This window comes from Triturus cristatus, chromosome 12, assembly GCF_964204655.1.
Source record: "Triturus cristatus chromosome 12, aTriCri1.1, whole genome shotgun sequence".
Taxonomy (NCBI): Eukaryota; Metazoa; Chordata; class Amphibia; order Caudata; family Salamandridae; genus Triturus; species Triturus cristatus.
This window is the reverse complement of record NC_140595.1, coordinates 528,299,493-528,319,637: the sequence shown is the minus strand read 5'-3', so window position 1 is coordinate 528,319,637 and position 20,145 is coordinate 528,299,493. Positions and strand designations below refer to the sequence as shown.

The following is a 20,145-nucleotide window of genomic DNA, read 5'->3' as shown; positions in this document are numbered from 1 at the left end:
AACTTTTTAATGTTGTGCACCTCAAGTAAAAAAATAGAATTCATCTGGCCCTCTCAGATTTTTCACAATTATTCTATTAAACTGACAATGTTTCAATATGTCTTGACTTATTTAAATATGAGACATATTTAAACATTGAAGTTACATTTAATTTAAGCTAGGATATAAATGACAAATGAAATGATGACCACTTCAAACAAAGCACTTCTGCTATCAGCATATTTGGACAGAGCCTGCCCCCCTTCCTGCCCCCCCCCCCCCCCCCAACCTCCGGATCACTTGTAATTGTAATAATACTTGCTAGAATCTCTACTTAGCTATCTGCCAGGATCTTGTAATGAAAATAAATCATTAAATACAGACATCCATCTATATATAAAAATATATACTTATATAGATACATAGTCTTTGGGTCAGCTTTGTTCTGTCATTTGTCGAAGTGTCATTTACACTCTACTTCGATCCATGACAGCCAACTTCATGCAGTAATGGTTCAGTTCACTTGCATTATTGGCTCTCTTGCCCAGTGAATGATTGCATCATTGAAAATGAGTGTGCTTTTGTGTTGGGGATAGTTGGCCAATCCTTTTTGTTTTCTTCTCTTTTTATTTCAAAGTTTCTTAAGAGGATACTACAGCTACCCAGGCACTGCTAACAGGTCGCTTGCTTCCAGCTCATTTCACCTGCAGTACGCCACATCACACATGCCCTCTCTCTCAAAGCCAAGGGACAATTATCAAATGCTTTTCTCCATAGTGTATAATTTCTTTTCCTTTCTAAGATGGGCAACAAATTGGGTTTATATGTGACGGCCATGCTTTAACTTTAAAATAATGTTAGACTGTTTACAAATACCTTTGCAAGACTGACTCCCACTACTAGATTTAGTCTAGTTATTGCAAGCATATGCCCACCATGTTTAGAGAACAATGTGTTTTCTTTTTGGTAATTGTATTATTTTAATTAATCTTGCATATGCTGTTGGGTTTGTGTGTGATTTATTGCGGTTGTGTCAGAGGGTGAATGTAATAATAAGACAGTGGATGGATAAATAAATGCATAAGTGCAAAGATGAATGACCAAGTGAATGTATGAGGACTTATTGAGTGCTTAAAACCACCAATGTGTCAAAAGGCAGATTTGTTCATATGTCAGATCTATTGGCATTGCCATTGCCATTGTTTGTGAGGAATCAGCAGGTAAATTGAGAATCCACCAGAAAGATTGTGAAGGTAAGTAACTTTTTCTTTTGACCTGTTGGGTAAACTGCTTTTGACCACCTGTTGCCTTTGAGGATATTTACTTTTTTCCAGAGCCTCTGAGGAAAGTGTTTACCAAAGGTAAGTAACCTGTTTTCAACACCTAAATTCGTTGCTCTACTGGCAGACTCTTGATCAGTTATTAATCACTCCATTCAGTGGTGTCCTGTGATTTTCTTCCATAGATAAGACATAATTTATCAGAAGTTCTTCTTGCGACCATGAATATTTTATTCACTCAATACAAAAGATTAAAAGGAACTGGACCAGCCACTCCAGGCAGGCCGCAGCGTGTAATGGAGGATAGAGATTCGGTAAGTGTATATGTATAAACCAGATAACTGGTAAACCAATGTGTACTAGGTCAGAGTTGCAGTTTTATATGTGATATACTCCTTACTTTGTTTAACCCTTTATCTCTTTGTGTGAATATCTTCTTTGTACAACCCCTCTGATAGTGTTTTCCCCTACTGCTTTTTCTATCAATCAGTGATGTGTAACGGTATTAATGTTTCTTTCAGAATGTCCTTAGTTTCTTAACGTGACTGGGCACTTTATACTGTGGATCGAAAAATCTGCCAGCATCAACTAAATTCACCAGGCTTGTGAGCAGAGAATCACTGGCTGTTCTTGAGACACTGTTAATGCCCTTTGTCCTGTACAGTGCGGCTTCATTTTATTCCTCCATGAAATGTGGAGTTAGAACAGTAGGATCAGTAGGGCCCATTCTTTATAGGTTTTAAATGTAACCTCTAACCAGTTGTTTTTTCTGTTTGGTTAAATGCATTATCCAGTCATTGTTTTTTTTCCTTGTGATTTGATCTAATTTTCCAAATGTTTCCTGTGCATGAATGTTTGCATTGGCAGACATTAACCATGTATTGGTCACCTTCTCTGTCTTTCGGAATTCAGCTCGGGGACCCTCCGAATTGGAGTAACCATGCGCTCTATAAAATGTAAATCATCATCAGCACTTGTCACTTTTCATACTGCTGTGTTCCAAGTTCTGATCTGCCAGTGAAGGTTTTTTCCAGGCTCTGAGCAACATAATGGTTTTGGAGGTGTATTGTGTGTGCTTTGAAGACGGATAGCCCGATTTAAAATGTGTTTCCCCAGAGTACATTTTCCTCAAGTTTATCTCAGCTGAATCCGGACTTCCAAGCTGGAGCTCCGAGCTAAATGTTGAGAAATAAATTTACATATTACAAAATACCTTCTCAGTTTTTACTTTTTAGATGTTTTTTTATTACTTCACCTACAAAAAACAATTTGAAGTGCAAATGCCATAAAACGATGCCTGTCCCTTCAAATCTCGTTTTTAAGGTGAGTAGGACTTGCTTTGTTAGAGAGGTCAGTTCCAGGGAAGCCAATTCATAGAAGTTTTCTTTAAGTCTGGCTCGGCCAGGACCTAAAATCACTGCTAGAATAGATTAGCAGAAGATGGTCCGCCCCCCCCTGTTTTAAGTGTCATTCTCATTTTGATCATCCCAGTTTACAGGCACTGGGTCATTGGTGGCATGGTGAAGACTGTCTGTACAGCGGTACACATTGTTTCATTAGATGTATGATTATGCATATGAACAATGAACTTAAAAAAAAGAATGTGCATTATTCACTACATCTGGCTGCCCTGTGTTTGTGCTACTGCTGATACATAGCCCCTCTGCCTGCAAGTGCTGTGTGCCAGCAACAGAGAGGAAGGACTACACAACAGTTGCTTGGCCCCCTGGTGGTTTCTCTAAGCTCCCATCACACAGAATCGGACATCGTACGGCTTGAGAAACACCAAAACAGTAATGGTGGTTGTAGGAAAGTAGGAACTGCTTTTATGGTTTTATCTAATTTTCGCTGGTGTTCTGTTTTCTGACTAGTCTGACTGGAATCCTTCTAATTATTACCCTAGTCTCTGTGCTTTCTCCCTAAATTTGACTGTGGTAAGTACTTTGATACTTTCACAATTGGCTACTGGTGTACCCCTGTAAGTTCTTAGTATATGGTACTAATGTACCCGGGGTATAGGTACATCAGGGGTCTCCCCTGGGTGGCACCATGAATTATGCCTCCCATGAGAGGCCACTCAAACTGTGACTACAGGCCTGCCATTCTAGCCTGTGTAAGCTGGTCCTAGCACCACTTACACCAGATATAAGTTTCCCTATATCTGAGGTCACTGCACTGAAAACCTACACGTCACCCCTAAAGTAGGCCTTTTAATCCTGAAAGCAGGGTGCTAAGTTTTAAGTGTGATGGTGCCCTGCATGAGCAGGACACCCCAAACAAACCCCAGAGACGATTCTCCAGGCTTTCTGAGTGCGGTAAGCCATTTTGATACATATAGTGGCCATGCGTCATTACACAATGGCTAACTATATATTGACTGTGCCAAACCTGGCCATGCTTGGTATCAAACATGTTGGAATTATACTCCAACATAGTTACTCGTGTTGGAGGTATGTTTCCATGCACCAGGGGACTCCTCCGGTAAGCCCTCAGTGCTCCCGGTAACATCCTTTCAGGGTCTGCTAGCAAGCTAGTGCTGCTGCCGACCCCAGACACAATTCTCCCCTCCTGCTGCTGAGCGCAGCTCGAGCGAGCAGGCGAAGGGAGAACAATAGAAACCGCTCGTGGACGGATATGCCATTATCGATAACACTCAGACCGCAGAAAAATTACTAATGCAGAATTCTATGAATATCCACTAATGTGACCTGAACATTATGAAATCATGAATGATTAAGCCTTGAAAAAGCCCTGGTCTGATTGACACTGAAGGGCGAAACACGTGTCGGCTATTCAGGATCTCTTCATGCATTCGTTGCCATTAAAAGGAATGGACTGATCAACTTACCTCTTTTTCATGTATAAATAAAAGATCATATTGAAAACTACCAACTGGTACCTTGAATATCTATCTATCTAAAGGAGCATTGTGAATTGGAGGAGGAGTCTGTCTCGCACCAAAGTAAGGCTTAAATAATGAGGTACTAAAGGTTCAACACCTCGAGAAAATACCTCCCCATTAACTGAATCAAGGCATTAATACTCAGGTAGAGACCTTGTGAACCTTCTGCTGAACACTACGAAGGGCAAATAATAGGTTTCCTGCCATAGGGTGGTGTGACCATCTCCCAGACAGGACTTAGTGTATTGGGCTGGGGTGGGGGTGCTTGCCAGCGCCACCAGACTGCTTTGAAGGGCACATTTGGTGCCTTCCTTGCATACTCCAGTTTGAGCCAGTTCATGGAGCCCTTGGTTTACACCCTGTAGCGGAGTATCCTCCCCTCTGTCCAGCCCCTTCTCTGGAAGGGATCCTTGAATCGTCCCAACCCTTTCCATAGGGTTCTTAAGGCTTACTTGTGAGTGGCTATTCAGATTCGTAATGGGACAAGATTCAAACTCAAAACCACTTCAACTTCAACCATCTGGGCACCTTGGACTTCGCCTGGAACCAAGACTGCGCCATGGAAGACTTCAGCTGCTCCTGGTCTCGCTGTTCTACAAGTCTTCTTCGTTGTCTGTGTTTGTTCCTCTCCAGGCCGGAGAGCATCAGAGATCCCAGAAGGAATCTCCCTTGCAGTGTAGGAGTCACTCCCCTGCATCTGCAGGCACTGTAATGAAGCTGACTGGTCTGCTGCTCCTGGCATCCCACCTACTCGGAAAAGGTTCAGAAACACAGGTGGTGGTTTTGCAACTCCCTCAAGGCCTGACCTGTCCTCTCAGCAAGTAGAGGCCAGAATTCCTCATCGGAACTGCTGGAACGGAACCCCTGTGCACCTCGTCGACTTGCCATTGGCAAGGCTTGTTGGCTCTGTCCTCCAGAGATCTTTGGGCCACAAGAAGCTCCTGCCTCCAGTATCTCTTCTTGCCAAGATCTTCGTCCTCAGTGCATCCTCTGCACCGTGGGCCTGCATCTTTAGTGAGCTGCTCGAGGTCCTCTTGTGAATCCTGTGCCTTCAGCCTGTGGTTCCTCTTGAATGTCTTCTTTGGCTTCAATTGGCTGCCCAGATTGTTTGGGGCCTGCTCAGACTTCTCTGCACCTGATGAGTCCCTTGGATCTTGCTTGTCCCAATGCTGTACTTTTTTCGTTTGCTATGTCTGTTGCTACTGCCGTCAAGGCTTGATGGTGCCTCCGCCAGACACCGACCCCCTGGTTCTTGACTCCTGACGTGGAACAGCTCCTGAACACCTCTTGGTCTTCCACAGCGTCGCCTGGTCCTCACAGCTGCAGCAACAAGGTCACCCTCATCACTCCTGCATCTTCCGACATCGGTGGTCATTGGTCTTCCGTGCCTCCTGTTCCCTCTGCTTGCAGGTACTTCTTTTCAATAATCCATCCTTGGATTCCAATGGACTCTTTCACCTTCTTCGCCAGCGGCATCTTTTCTGAAGTCCTCCAGTGAGGTCTACAGCGGTTTCCGACATCACTTCGCATCTATGCAACCGGCTTCCCTGGTGTAGGTATCCTGGTTCCTGGGGTATCCATGGGTGGGGTGACTCTCCAACCTTCTGTTTTCCATGGGGTTTCTTCAGGGTCAACTGGGAAGGGTCCTTCTTTTTAAAAACTGCAACCACGACTTGCCATTGACTTGCATCAAGTACGCAGCTGTGTTTCCACTCTTCACACAGCCTCTGTGGGGTTCCTGGGTACTTACCTCGGGTAGTTTTTCAGATCCCCAGCTCTTGAGTCTTCTGGTCCAAGTCCCAAGTTTGGTTGCAGTTCGCTTTCCACTTCTTTATTATTTGGGTTGGTCTCCCCCTCCCCACCCACCCACCCCCTGGGATACCATTTTGTATGTGTGCCTACTTACCTGTTTTTAATTTTAAATATTGTATTGATATCTCCAGGTAGAAGATATACCAATGTGTTAGTGAGTGTGTGTAATAAATATACTTAGTTTTATAACAACACTGTGTGGTTCTTTTTCGTTTAACCTATACTATATAATTAGTTCTGGTAAAACAAGCTGCTTAACACTACTTCTGGAGTAAGCTTGAAGGCTGCTCTCCACAGCTACCACTGAGCGAGCTTTCTATGGTTGTCTAAGACCTCTAAAATCACCATAAAGGTTGTCTGGATTAGTGCAGGGTGCTTCACTTAAATAAGTGTGCACCATATACCAAGCCATCCTCCTACAGTGGTGCTAGCCCCCCTCAGCTGTGGTTCAGGCTTTGTGTGAACGTTCTGTTCGAGGCATATGAGCTGCAGATCACACACTTAGGATAAGATCGCCATCTGGTGTTGGGCTCGTATGATTGCAGGTTGTTGTTGTCTTCGGAAGAAGCCTTTCGGTCACGAGATAGGTGACTCCTCCTCTGGATAACAGTGCGCATGGGCATCCACTCCATCCTCAGATTGTTTTTTTCCGCCATTGGGTTCGGATGAACTTTTCCACTCCGGCTGAAAACTTCTGAAAATCCAGCTTTCGAAACCAAAACCTTTACAACTCGACGTCTAAATCCAATCGGACCGGTTCCGGATACGGCTCATGGAAAGGACACCTTTTAAAAAATGCCCCCAATGTGGAGCAAAGTTCCCCCACAGTGACCACCACGAGGTCTGCAACCTGTGCCTCTCGCCGGAACATAACGAATCCAGCTGTCAAGCCTGCGCCGCATTCCGTTCCAAGAAAACCATCCGGGACTGAAGAGCTCGACGCCACATCATGGCCAGACCAGCTCCAGAACCAGAGGACATCTTTGCCCAGGATGTCCCGGAAGACGATTCCGAAGACCTCCAAATCGTATCCGAGGCGGACGATTCTGATGACCTCATCACTCCGGGTCAACGAGTGAGTACCAGTGCCCCTACCCCAACCCCCCCAAAAAAGACATTGGTCAAGACTCCGCCAGCTGGGCCCAGTCGCGACCGAAAATCGTCTTCAGAAGCCCCGCCCTCGGGCCCGGCTCCGAAGAAATATAAGTCTACAGGTGGCTCGGGCTCGAGCAAACCACATGTTATTGTGCCCACAATACCTTCGGCACCGAAGACTCAACACCTCTCGACACCGAAGCAGGCTCCGAAACCATCGAGGCCGAAGTCTCCACCGGCACCAAAACGTTCTTCGGCACCGAAATCTCCACCGGCACCAAAACGTTCTTCGGCACCGAAATCCCCGCCGGCACCGAAAAGTTCTTCGGCACCGAAACCATCGTCGGTACCAAAAAAAGTCCACAAAGACTCTACCGACCATCCAAAACATAGATCGGAACCGAAAAAGTCGGCACCAAAGCCACTTTCGGACAATGAAGAACGTTTTCGCCCGGATCCCACGCAAAAAAGGATTTATATCAATCCAAAAACCAGACATGTCACCGCTGTGCCATACAAGAAAAGGAAGCTGGACACAACACCTCCTCCAGCTCCCATAAAGCTGAAGGACTTCGCCACCTCACCCATTCGTCCTTCCTCTCCTATATCACCTCTCATCCCACCCCCTCTACCCCCATCTCCTTCTCCTCTACCATGTCCTTCACATACACCACCTCCACAGGAGGATGATGATGACTTAGGGGGAGGGGGGATCCGGATGACCTTAATGATCCTAATGATCCTTTCACACTCCCGGATACGGCACCCTTAGATGACTGGGCTTACCCTTTACCTGATATTCCTGATCCCACTACATACCCCTGCAAACCCTCCCCTCTTGATGACCACCTAGGGTTTGGGCAGCTGATAAACAGGGCGGCGCTTTTCCATGGCGTCAGCATGCACTCAGATACACCTGAAGAGGACTTTCTTCTAGGCACATTTGAGCAGTCGCAAAAATCAGTTCAGATCTTGCCCATGATTAAGGGAGTCATAAAACACGCCACAGAGGTTTTTAAAGACCCTGTTAGAGCTAGGGTTCTTAACCCCCGAATCGAAAAAAAATATAGACCGGCCCCACAGGATCCCGCGTACATTAAAGCACAGCTCCCTCTAGACTCTTTAGTCGTTTCAAACGCAAGAAAGCGGGCTAACTCCCAAACAGGAGACACACCGCCCCCAGACAAAGAGTCCAAGCTATTAGAGGCCTCGGGCAAAAGAGTTGCAGCACAAGCTGCTAACCATTGGCGTATTGCCAACACACAAGCCCTATTAGCCCGATATGATAGGGCTCATTATGATCAGTTAGAAGATCTTTTACAACACCTGCCAGATCAGTACAAATCCCAGGCCAATGACCTCATCCAAGAGGGAAAACTCATATCTAATGCATCAATCAAATGTGCACTAGACGCAGCGGACACCGCCTCTAGGGCGGTCAACACAAGTATACTACTTAGACGCCACGCATGGCTACGTATTTCAGGCTTTAAGCCGGAAGTACAAACAACAATTCTTGCTCAACCATTCAACCAAGAGCAACTATTTGGACCCGCAGTAGATACTGCACTAGAGAAGATGAAAAAAGATAACGAGACTGCTAAATCAATGGGAGCATTACAGTCTCCCCAACCGCGAGGCTCCTTTCGACGCTCCTTTTATAGGGGAGCCTCCAAAAATGTTGGAACAGACACCTCTTCCACTTTCAAAACCTCCGCACAAACATCCCCTAACAGAGGATATTTTAGAGGAGGATATAGGGGAAATAATACCAAGGGCCGAGGTCGGGGCAATACCAACACCCGCACCTCTCCAGCCACTAAACAGTGACTTGCCCCCACTCCCCCAGACCATTCCACTCCAGTCGGGGGAAGACTCCAACAGTTCCTACCTGTCTGGAATTCCATTACAACAGACAAGTGGGTAAGACAAATTATCCAGTTTGGTTACTGCCTCAAACTCACAAACACTTCCCCACACATACCACCCAAACACCGTCCAATGTCACCACACCATCTTACACTCCTCAAACAGGAAATTCGGTCCTTGCTTCAAAAACACGCAATAGAACCAGTTCCACTCCAGCATCAGGGTACAGGAGTATATTCTCTATACTTCCTAATTCCCAAAAAGGACGAGACTTTAAGACCCATACTCGACCTCAGACTACTAAACCAGTACATACACTCAGATCACTTCCATATGATCACTCTCCAACAAGTCCTCCCACTACTTCAACAAGACGACTTTCTTGCCCCATTGGACCTCAAGGACGCATACTTTCACATCCCCATGCATCCTGCCCACAGGAAGTACCTAAGATTTGTGGTAGACGGACAGCACTATCAGTTTACAGTCCTCCCATTCGGAGTAACAATTGCACCCAGGATATTCACCAAATGCTTAGCAGTAGTGGCAGCGCACCTCAGGAGACAACAAATACATGTCTTCCCGTATCTCGACGATTGGCTCATAAAAGCCAATACTCTTGACAAATGCGTTCTCCACACTCACCGCACTATTCAAACCCTACACGACTTGGGATTTACCATCAACTATCCCAAATCTCAACTGCAACCCTCCCACATACATCAATATCTGGGAGCCACCATAAATACGTCCAAGGCCATAGCTTATCCCAGCACTACCAGGATAGCCAACATACAAAACCTCATCTTAAAATTTCAAACTCAACACTCTTCCAGCAAGAGTGTTTATGCAACTGTTAGGCATGATGGCGTCATGCATCTCCATTGTGCCTCACGCACGACTTCAAATGCGTCCCTTGCAAGAATGTCTAGCACAACAGTGGAACCAGGCTCACGGACAACTTACCGATCTGGTGTTGGTGGACAGTCGCTCACTTCGTTCACTGAAATGGTGGAGCACCATCAACCTGTCCAAAGGGCGACCGTTCTTAGAGCCTCTTCCACAAGTAGTGCTGACGACCGACGCATCTCTCACAGGGTGGGGAGCCCATCTCCTTCAACACACCACTCAGGGCAGATGGACCACTCAACAAAAACTGCTCCATATCAATCACCTAGAACTTCTAGTGGTGTTCCTAGCACTGAAATCCTTTCAAGTACATCTAAGGAACAAAACTGTCCTCATCCGCACAGACAATATGACGACAATGTATTACATACAAACAGGGGGACACACATTCTCTCCAACTGTCCCAACTCGCACAGAACATCTGGAGATGGGCAATTCCCCAAAACATCTACCTGCTAGCGGAACACCTTCCAGGGGTTCACAACCAGGTTTCCGATCTCCTAAGTCGACAGACACAGCAAATCCACGAATGGGAATTGCACCCCAAAGTCCTATTCCCATTCTTCCAAAAATGGGGCCAACCAGACATAGACCTGTTCGCCACACACGAAAACGCAAAATGCCCAACCTTCGCCGCCAGGTTTCCACACCCACAGTCGAAGGGCAATGCAATATGGATGAACTGGTCAGGCAGATTTGCGTACGCTTTTCCGCCTCTCCCACTCATTCCATTTGTGGTACGCAAGCTCAAACAACAGTCTCTAAAACTGATCCTAGTAGCTCCCACTTGGGCACGTCAACCCTGGTTCACGACACTTCTGGAACTCTCGCTAGGTCCACATCAAAAACTGCGCCTTTCCCCGGCCTTATTAACCCAGAACCATGGAGAAATCAGACACCCAGATCCACAGCAACTGAACTTGGCAATCTGGCTGCTGAAGTCTTAGAGTTCGGTTACCTCAACCTCCCACCAGACTGTATGAATATCATAAAAGAAGCTAGAAGACCTACTACTAGGGCATGTTATGCTGCAAAATGGAAAAGATTTGCCATTTACTGCACTAACAATAATATACGTCCACTGGATGCTTTCATCCAAAACATTATTTGCTATTTACTACACTTGCAAAGATGCAATTTAGCGTATTCCTCCATACGTCTACACCTAGCAGCCTTAGCAGCCTACTTACAAAATAGACAAAACCTGTCACTATTTAAGGTACCAGCCATAAAAGCCTTTATGGAAGGTCTCAAAAGAATTATTCCTCCAAGATTACCACCTTCCCCAGTGTGGAATCTAAATATTGTTCTAACAAGGCTCATGGGCCCTCCATTTGAACCTATGCATAAATGTGAACTGCAGTTCCTGACATGGAAAGTGGCTTTCCTTATCGCAATCAAATCCCTGCGAAGGGTAAGTGAGATACAAGCCTTAACTCTTGAAGAACCATTCCTACAACTACATCGTAACAAAGTGGTTCTTAGGACGAACCCAAAATTCCTACCTAAAGTCATTTTCCCTTTCCATCTTAACCAATCAGTCGAGCTACCAGTCTTCTTCCCTAATCCAGACTCAGTAGCTGAGAGAGCCCTTCATACCTTCGATGTTAAAAGAGCCTTGCTTTATTACATCGACAGAACCAAACCTTGTCGCAAAACCAAACAACTGTTGGTTGTCTTCTCTCCACCACATAAAGGCAACCACATTTCAAAATCAGGTATAGCCAGGTGGATAGTTAAATGTATCCAAATATGTTACCAAAAAGCTAAACACACTCTTACAGTTCCCCCTAGGGCGCACTCCACGCGTAAAATAGGGGCTTCCATGGCATTCTTAGGGAACGTTCCCTTACAAGATATTTGCAAAGCAGCCACATGGTCTACCACACACACCTTCACTAAACATTACTGTGTTGATGTGCAATCCAAACAACAAGCTTCCGTAGGCCAAGCTGTCCTAAAAACTCTATTCCAAACTGCTGCAACGGATACAGGTGACCACCGCTAGGGGAGACACTGCTATATAGTCTATCCTAAGTGTGTGATCTGCAGCTCATATGCCTCGAACGGAATATGCTACTTACTAGTATGCATCTGTTCTTGGCATGTAGAGCTGCAGAGCCACACACGCCCACCCGCCTCCCCGGGACCTGTATCTGTTCCAGCATTGTCTTAATTAGACACTACACATGGACATCCTTTCTCTTTATTCTTATACACTCCATCATTTCCCATCATGGCGAAAAACAATCTGAGGATGGAGTGGATGCCCATGCGCACTGTTGTCCAGAGGAGGAGTCACCTATCTCGTGACCAAAAGGCTTCTTCCGAAGACAACAACCTGCAATCATCCGAGCCCAACACCAGATGGCGATTTTATCCTAAGTGTGTGGCTCTGCAGCCCTACATGCCAAGAACAGATGCATACTGGTAAGTAGCATATTCCTTCTGTTTTTGGTTTGTTGCAAGTCACCTCCTTACACTTGGAGTTTCCTTAGGGCCCCTCTACTGCCCAATTCTTTTGAAGGCTCCAGTAATCACCGTTTCCTCATTACTTCGCTGACCTCTGAGACTTTTTGACATAATTCTGACAATTCTTGGTATATTGTGGGCATCTTTGGCCACCATGATCATAATGCAATCCCTTTAATCTGTTGCCAAATGCTACAGACCTGTGAAATAATGTTTGGCCATGGCATCATGGTGTTAATTTTTGGCATACTATTAGCACCCAATTGCACCAGCTGCCCTTTACTTACCAATAATGCTGAGCATCATGAGTTGAAACAATGTCCGATGGATGGAGAAACAGAGGCCACTTGTGTCTTAGACCTATCACTGCATTTACCCATTCATCGATCCATGAATGCACTTATCATCAAGACACCCATCCATCCATCCACTCACTCACTCATTCATCCTTGCACTCAATTCATTCTTTGATCCATTGGCTCAATCTCTTACACACACTCTCCCTCTCTCTACCCTTCCCATGAATAGAGAATTTGATACAAAAAAGTCTGACTTTTCTACTATTAGGCACTCCCCTCGTATTTTACTTTGTATTTATTCTATATCTGAATGTCTTTTTTTGTGCTGTTGTCTTGTTTACTTTGTTCCTGCAGAGATTTTGTAGCAGATTTCTGTCACATAAGAAAAACAATAATTGTGTCCATCTCACCTGCAAGGCATTGGGATCATTCAAACATTGCCCCCTGGTGATGACAAGCTGAGGATGGGCACATTACGTACCTATCACTTCTACCTCTTTTTCATGACATTGTACCCTGCTAGCACTGTTTAAAGGTGACAGCAAGAGCCATCATTGTAAGGTGGAACGAGTGGCCTGGACACCTCTTTGAAAAGAGATTGGGGGAAAATTCATGATTTAGTGTTGGGTCTTTCACATGGTAAAGTCATGTTATTTCCTCCCCTTTGTAAAGAACCCTGCACCTTTCACCATTCATGTCTCCTGGCCCCCAGCCCTCTGCACCCCACTCAAGCATTTTGATAAGATATTTAATCTCTTCTTTTCAAAGTTGCAACATAGAATCTGTTTCAGATAGAGAGCAGGGGGTGTTATTCCAGATACTTTGATATTCCCAAGAAGGAAAGAGTTTTGCACCTAATTTTGGATTTAATCTTCGTCCAAAAATTTCCAAAGAAAGAAAAAGTCAAGATGATTATGCTTCATCATTTTCTACATTCCCACAGTGCATTAACAGACATAAAAGATTCTGCAGTTTGGGACTGACTGGAAGCAAAACCTTTCAGTTTGTGGTATTCCTGTATGGGCTCGCTTCAGCCACCAGCAATGGTAGTAGTCCATCTTCGTAGTCAAAGCCTATATACCTGTCCTTTCTTTGACAAAAGGTTTCTAAATTGAACCTCTCAAGATCTTCTGAAGCAAAAGGTATACTCTACTAACACGCTTTTATATGATTTGGGGGTTTTCTTTCAATCAGAAGAGTTTCCTTACTACATTACACAGAGTATATTTGATATCAGTGACATTGAAAACAAGCCTACTGTGGTATTGCTGCTCACAGGAGTGTATTCGCACATTCACAAGAAGGTGTCTCACTTTTTGAGAAATGCGTTTCAAATTGCTAGATTGGTTTTTACAGCCTTTGAAGTTGATGAGATCATGTATCTTTCCAGGTATTAAGCATGCTTGTATTTTAGACAATTTCAATTAAATTTGGGTCTTCAGCAAAACCAATCTTGTTGTCAATTTTCAGTCTTTATATTTCATTCGTTGGGTAAGAGTTGCATGTTTTAGTCGAGTAGTGTCCCTTTAAACATGCTAATAGGAGAATGTCCCGAGCTCATTGGCATAAGTTACAGTAGTGAAGGTTGCATCTCTACATGGTTACAGGGCTCAGTCTATGAACGCATCACTAAATGACCTTTGGTTGAATTGAAGCAGAATCGTCACATGTACCAGTTAGAAATTAAATCAGCTTGGCTAGCCTTAAGAACCCTCCTTCCAAAATTGCACAGGAAATAATTCCAGACATCAATACAAAAGATTTGTTCATCATGAAAAATGGAGGAATGGGTTCATTAGCCCTATAGGAAGAGGATATGATCTTATGGTTTTAGGGCACAGAGTAAGAAAATGATGTACCCGCCGCATATCATGCCTAAAATGAGGAATTTGGATTTACAGTTAAGTAACCTTTCCTGCTGTGACTTGTGGTATGAAGCTGTCAAAGAAAAGCATGATGTGTGATATAAAAAAAAATCTGTGACATGAAGCTATTTATGTAACTGGAACATTGATTTGCCTTGATTGTGCAGCAAACTCATCATAGCATAGTCCTATTGTGAGTACGTCTTGTCCTGCATATTGTATGTACCCAAGATTAATTATCTGTATGTGTAATGTAAACAAAGTGCATTATCCATTTATAAGTTACAGAATGAAGTCTGATATGCACAAAACCCAGTTCATATCTAATAATGTAACTAACACTAAACATCCGTGAATTAACAGAGACTTTTTTTTTCCAGCAACTTCGAAGTCAAGCCCGTGCCTTGATTACATTTGCTGGGATGATACCCTACCGAATGTCAGGCGACACCAATGCCCGACTAGTTCAGATGGAGGTCCTAATGAACTAACAGTGAAGCTTCTGGTTATAATTTTCATTCATATATTCTCTTAATTACTTCAAGAGAACAGGCTGAGAATTTTGTATCATATTTTTTGGGAAATTGAAATAAATTCCTTTACTTTATTTGTTTTTGCCATTTTGTGTTCTTTATTGTTTTATCTTGTTTTCTGACTTTATGTTCTAGTTAGAAAATGTAAGCCATACTTATTACTTTTTGAAATGCTGGCGCTTTCCTTGTTGTTTAATGCAGTAAGCCATTGGTAGTTGGAAACTTGAAATATTTCCCAAAACAGATTTATCAATTATCATGCTATCTTTAAGTGTTAAAGGGGAGGTTATCTAGTTCTTTTTGTGAACTGCATCTTTTAAGCCAAAACTGAAAGGGATATTTTCTCATCAAGCATTCCAATACAATCCTTGTTTCCTGTTAGTTAGTGTACACTCAAAGAACTTCATGTATTCCTGTGCAGCAGTCATCCCTTATTCATAAATGAATTAAAATCTACTGATTTATAGACTTGATAGGTAGAGGCAACATTACCAATTCCAATGTAGTCTTTTGCTGAGTAGGATTTAAATTTAGTTTTTTTACATATAATGTTTATTTTCGAGGCATATGAGCTGCAGATTACACACTTGTGCATAGATCGCCATCTGGTGTTGGGCCTGGATGTTTGCAGTTTGTTTTTCCTCTTGGAAAGTCTTTGGAAGTCACGAGGTTGGTGACTCCTCCTTTGGATCGTATTGCGCATAGGCTTCGGCTCCATCCTCAGATTTATTTTTTCCGCCATCGGACTCGGATGTAATCTTCGCGCTCCGCTTCCGAACAGCTTACAGTTCGACGATCGACGCGCAATCCTCACCCCAATTCGCGGTATTGTTTAGATCGCGATCTCCCCACTCGACGCACCTTCTCATCGGCACAGACCTTCGGTTCCAGTCGTCGACGGCGGCCTTCGGGCCTACCCAAGCTCCGGTCCTGGCTAATGGAAAGGACTCCATTTAAAAAGTGGCCTCGATGTGGGTCCAAATTCCCCCTCACCGATCTCCACGAGGTATGAAATCACTGCCTCTCCCCTGAACACGAGGCTCGATACTGTCCGGCGTGCAAGTCCTTCCGGTCCAAGAAGACTATTTGGGACCGACGAGCCAGAAGAACCATGGCACACCTCTCGACGGCGATTCCGGATGACATCTTCGGGGAGAAGGCGTCGATGCTCCAGAACAGCACCACACCGACTATGGTCTAGTCAGCGCCTCCGAAGCCGACGACTTGGATGTGGAGGACATCACTCCGGCACAGAGGTTCGTGAGTACTGATCTACCCACCCACCCAAAGGCAGAGGCAAGACAAGCACCGCCCGCTCTGCCACGCCACCTAACCAATGACTTCCCTCCGCTCCCCCCAGACCATCCCACTCCGGTCGGGGGCAGGCTCCAAAATTTCCTTCCCCTCTGGGCTACCATCACCTCAGACAAATGGGTAACACAAATTATTTGGTCAGGATACTGTCTAGAACTAATATCTACCCCCCCAAACATTCCACCCAGACAACGCCCAATGTCACAAGAACACCTAATGTTACTAAAGCAGGAGGTAATCTCCCTCCTACAGAAAAAGGCAATAGAACAAGTTCCTACCAACCAACAAAATATGGGGGTCTACTCCCTATATTTTCTCATACCAAAAAGGGACGAGACTCTACGGCCCATCCTAGACCTCCGGCCCCTAAACAGATACGTAGACTCAGACCATTTTCACATGGTAACGCTTCAGCAGGTACTTCCGCTGCTCTCCCAAAACGACTTCCTCACCACTTTAGACCTAAAGGACGCGTATTTCCACATTCCAGTGCACAACGCTCACAGGAAGTACCTCAGATTTGTAGTGGACGGACAACACTACCAATTCAAAGTGCTCCCGTTCAGAGTCACAACAGCACCACGAGTATTCACCAAGTGCCTAGCAGTAGTGGCAGCACATCTGCGAAGACAGCACATTCATGTCTTCCCATACCTAGACGACTGGTTGCTAAAAGCAAGTTCATACAATCAGTTTGTACAACACACACACACACACACCACGATCCAGCTACTTCACCAGCTAGGCTTCACGGTAAACCACGAAAAGTCCCATCTACAACCATCCCACATAAAACAATATCTAGGTGCCACTATAGACACCATAAAAAGCGCTTGCCTACCCCAATCCAGCCAGGATTGCAAGCATTCAGGCTCTACCCGCAAAATTCATAGCACAACACTCCCTTCCAGCTCGGGTGTTTATGCAACTAATGGGGATGATGGCCTTTTGCATCTAAATATTACCTCACGCAACACTCCAAATGCGTCCTCTCCAAGAGTGCTTAGCGCGCCAATGGAAACAGGCCCAGGGTCAATTAACAGATCTGGTGTTGGTAGACGGTTGCACCCATCGCTCTCTGCAGCGGTGGAACACCACAAACCTTTCCAAAGGTCGACCGTTCCTAGACCCGGTTCCTCCGATAGTACTGACAACGGACGCATCGCTCTCCGGCTTGGGAGCTCATCTATTACATCTCACCATGCAGGGCAAATGGACACCTCAACAGAAGTCACTCCATATCAACCATCTGGAGTTACTAGCAATCTTCTTAGCCCTAAAATCTTTCCAAACACAGATTTCAGGCAAGGCAGTCCTTATCCGCACAGACAACATGACAGCCATGTACTATATTCAAAAACAAGGCACCACATACTCTCCACAGCTCTCTCAACTAGCACAGAGCATATGAAGATGGGCCATACCCCAGAAAATCTTTTTCCTAGCCCATCAGGTCCCAGGAGTCCAAAACACCATGGCAGATCTGCTCAGCAGACAAACGCAACAAATCCACGAGTGGGAGCTTCACCCGCAAGTTCTTCACCCGTACTTTCAAATGTGGGGGCATCCACAGATAGACCTCTTCGCCACCCACGAAAACACCAAATGCCCAATCTTCGCCGCCAGATACCCACACCCATTGTCCAAAGGCAATGCGATATGGAGTAACTGGTCAGGCAGATTTGTGTACGCTTTTCCGCCTCTCCCACTCATTCCACTAGTGGTGCGCAAACTACAACAACACTCCCTCATACTAATATTGGTTGCTCCAACTTGGGCCAGACAACCATGGTACACCACACTGCTCCAACTATCTAGTACCGCACCAAAAATTACACCTCTCTCCACACCTCCTAACCCAGAACCATAGAGAGATCAGACACCCGGACCCAGCTCAGCTCAATCTTGCGATCTGGCTCCTGAAATCCTAGAATTCGGGTACCTAAATCTTCCCCCCGACTGTATGAACGTCATCAGAGAAGCTAGACGACCTACCACTAGAGCGTGCTACGCAGCCAAGTGGAAACGCTTTGTTGTCTATTGTCATAACAACACCATCCCCTGGACGTGTCCATTCAACACATCACAGGCTACTTACTCCACCTACAAAGGTGCAATCAATCCTATACGTTCATTCGACTGCACCTCGCAGCCATAGCAGCTTACCTACAAAACAGGCAACATCTATCACTCTTTAGAGTACCTGCCATTAAAGCCTTTATGGAAGGCCTTAAAAGAATAATTCCCCCCAGAGTGCCACCCTCACCTGTGTGGAACCTTAATATCATTCTCACAAGACTAATGGGGCCTCCCTTCGAACCTCTGCACAAATGTAAACTTCAATTCGTGAAATGGAAAACCGCTTTTCTTGTAGCCATCACTTCCCTCAGAAGAGTCAGTGAGATACAAGCACTTACCATTCAAGAACCTTTTCACCAAATGCACCATAACAAGGTGGTTCTCCGTACCAACCCAAAATTCCTACCAAAAGTCATTTCTCCCTTTCACCTAAACCAATCTGTAGAACTACCAGTATTCTTCTCGCAAGCACAGACCGTTGCAGAAAGAGCTCTTCACACACTAGATGTCAAACGAGCCTTACTCTGCTACATTGAGAGAACACAACATTTCCTCAAGACCAAACAACTGTTTGTCTCTTTCTCTCCACCACACAAAGGCAACCCCATCTCCAAATCAGGGATAGCTAGGTGGATTGTCAAATGCATTCAATTTTGCTACCACAAAGCAAAATGAACGCTATCCGTTGCCCCTAAAGCCCATTCTACACGAAAATTAGGGGCTTCCATGGCATTCTTAGGGAACATCCCATTAGATGATATCTGCAAAGCAGCTACATGGTAAACACCACACACTTTCACTAAACACTATTGTGTAGATGTGCAAACTAAGCAACAAACTAGTGTGGGCCAGGCTGTACTCAAAACATTATTTCGAACCACTGCAACAGATACCGGTGGTCGCCGCTAAGGTTGGGTACTGCTATATAATCTATGCACAAGTGTGTAATCTGCAGCTCATATGCCTCGAACGGAATATTCTACTTACCAGTATGCATCTGTTCTTGGCATGTAGAGCTGCAGATCTACACACGCCTCCCCTGCTACCTGTATCTGTTCCAGTTCATCTTATTTAGATACCACACATGTGGGCCTCTTCACTGTTATTACTACGCTCCATCTTTCCCTGCTGGCGAAAAACAATCTGAGGATGGAGCCGAAGCCCATGCGCAATACCATCCAAAGGAGGAGTCACCAACCTTGTGACTTCCAAAGACTTTCCAAGAGGAAAAACAAACTGCAAACATCCGGGCCCAACACCAGATGCCGATCTATGTACAAGTGTGTAGATCTGCAGCTCTACATGCCAAGAACAGATGCGTAATGGTAAGTAGCATATTCCTTTTAAAGATAGCACATTCTGATCGCGGATTTGTTGCAAAAGAACAATGGATTTAACCCAGATCTCTTCACTGTGGGTTAATGTTTGATTTGTTCTGCATTCCTTCCATCATTTGTGCATCTTTTGCTTTCTCGCCCCAAGTCTCCTGGGTATGCACAGAAGTTTGTCCCGTGCTCACTGTGCTTCTGTATTCAAGCAAGCCTGGTTGATGAGGGATGACACTCTGAAACTGCTCCCAGGATGCTTGTTTCTGGTCCAGGGAGGACCTGGCTTGGCAGTTCAGGCTGAACTGTCCATGTGAGGCGCAGTGTCAAGACTGCTTTGCATATGGCTTGGTCTAAACTGGCGTCACATGGTGAGCAAAAGAATGATGTATTTAACCCAGATCTCTTGACT

General features: G+C 45.0%; 1 protein-coding gene across 1 annotated transcript in view; it reads left to right on the top strand.

Annotated features, from left to right (window-relative positions):
• The window catches only part of NUP93 (nucleoporin 93), a 451,198-nt gene extending 436,109 nt beyond the window's left edge, over positions 1–15,089 (top strand). Inside the window, exons 21-22 of the mRNA XM_085639933.1 lie at positions 1,445–1,573; positions 14,863–15,089. Coding sequence (XP_085496059.1) covers positions 1,445–1,573; positions 14,863–14,973 — 240 coding nt within the window. The 3' untranslated portion in view covers positions 14,974–15,089. The remainder of the gene's footprint in view (positions 1–1,444; positions 1,574–14,862) is intronic.
• Positions 15,090–20,145: the final 5,056 nt, after the last annotated feature.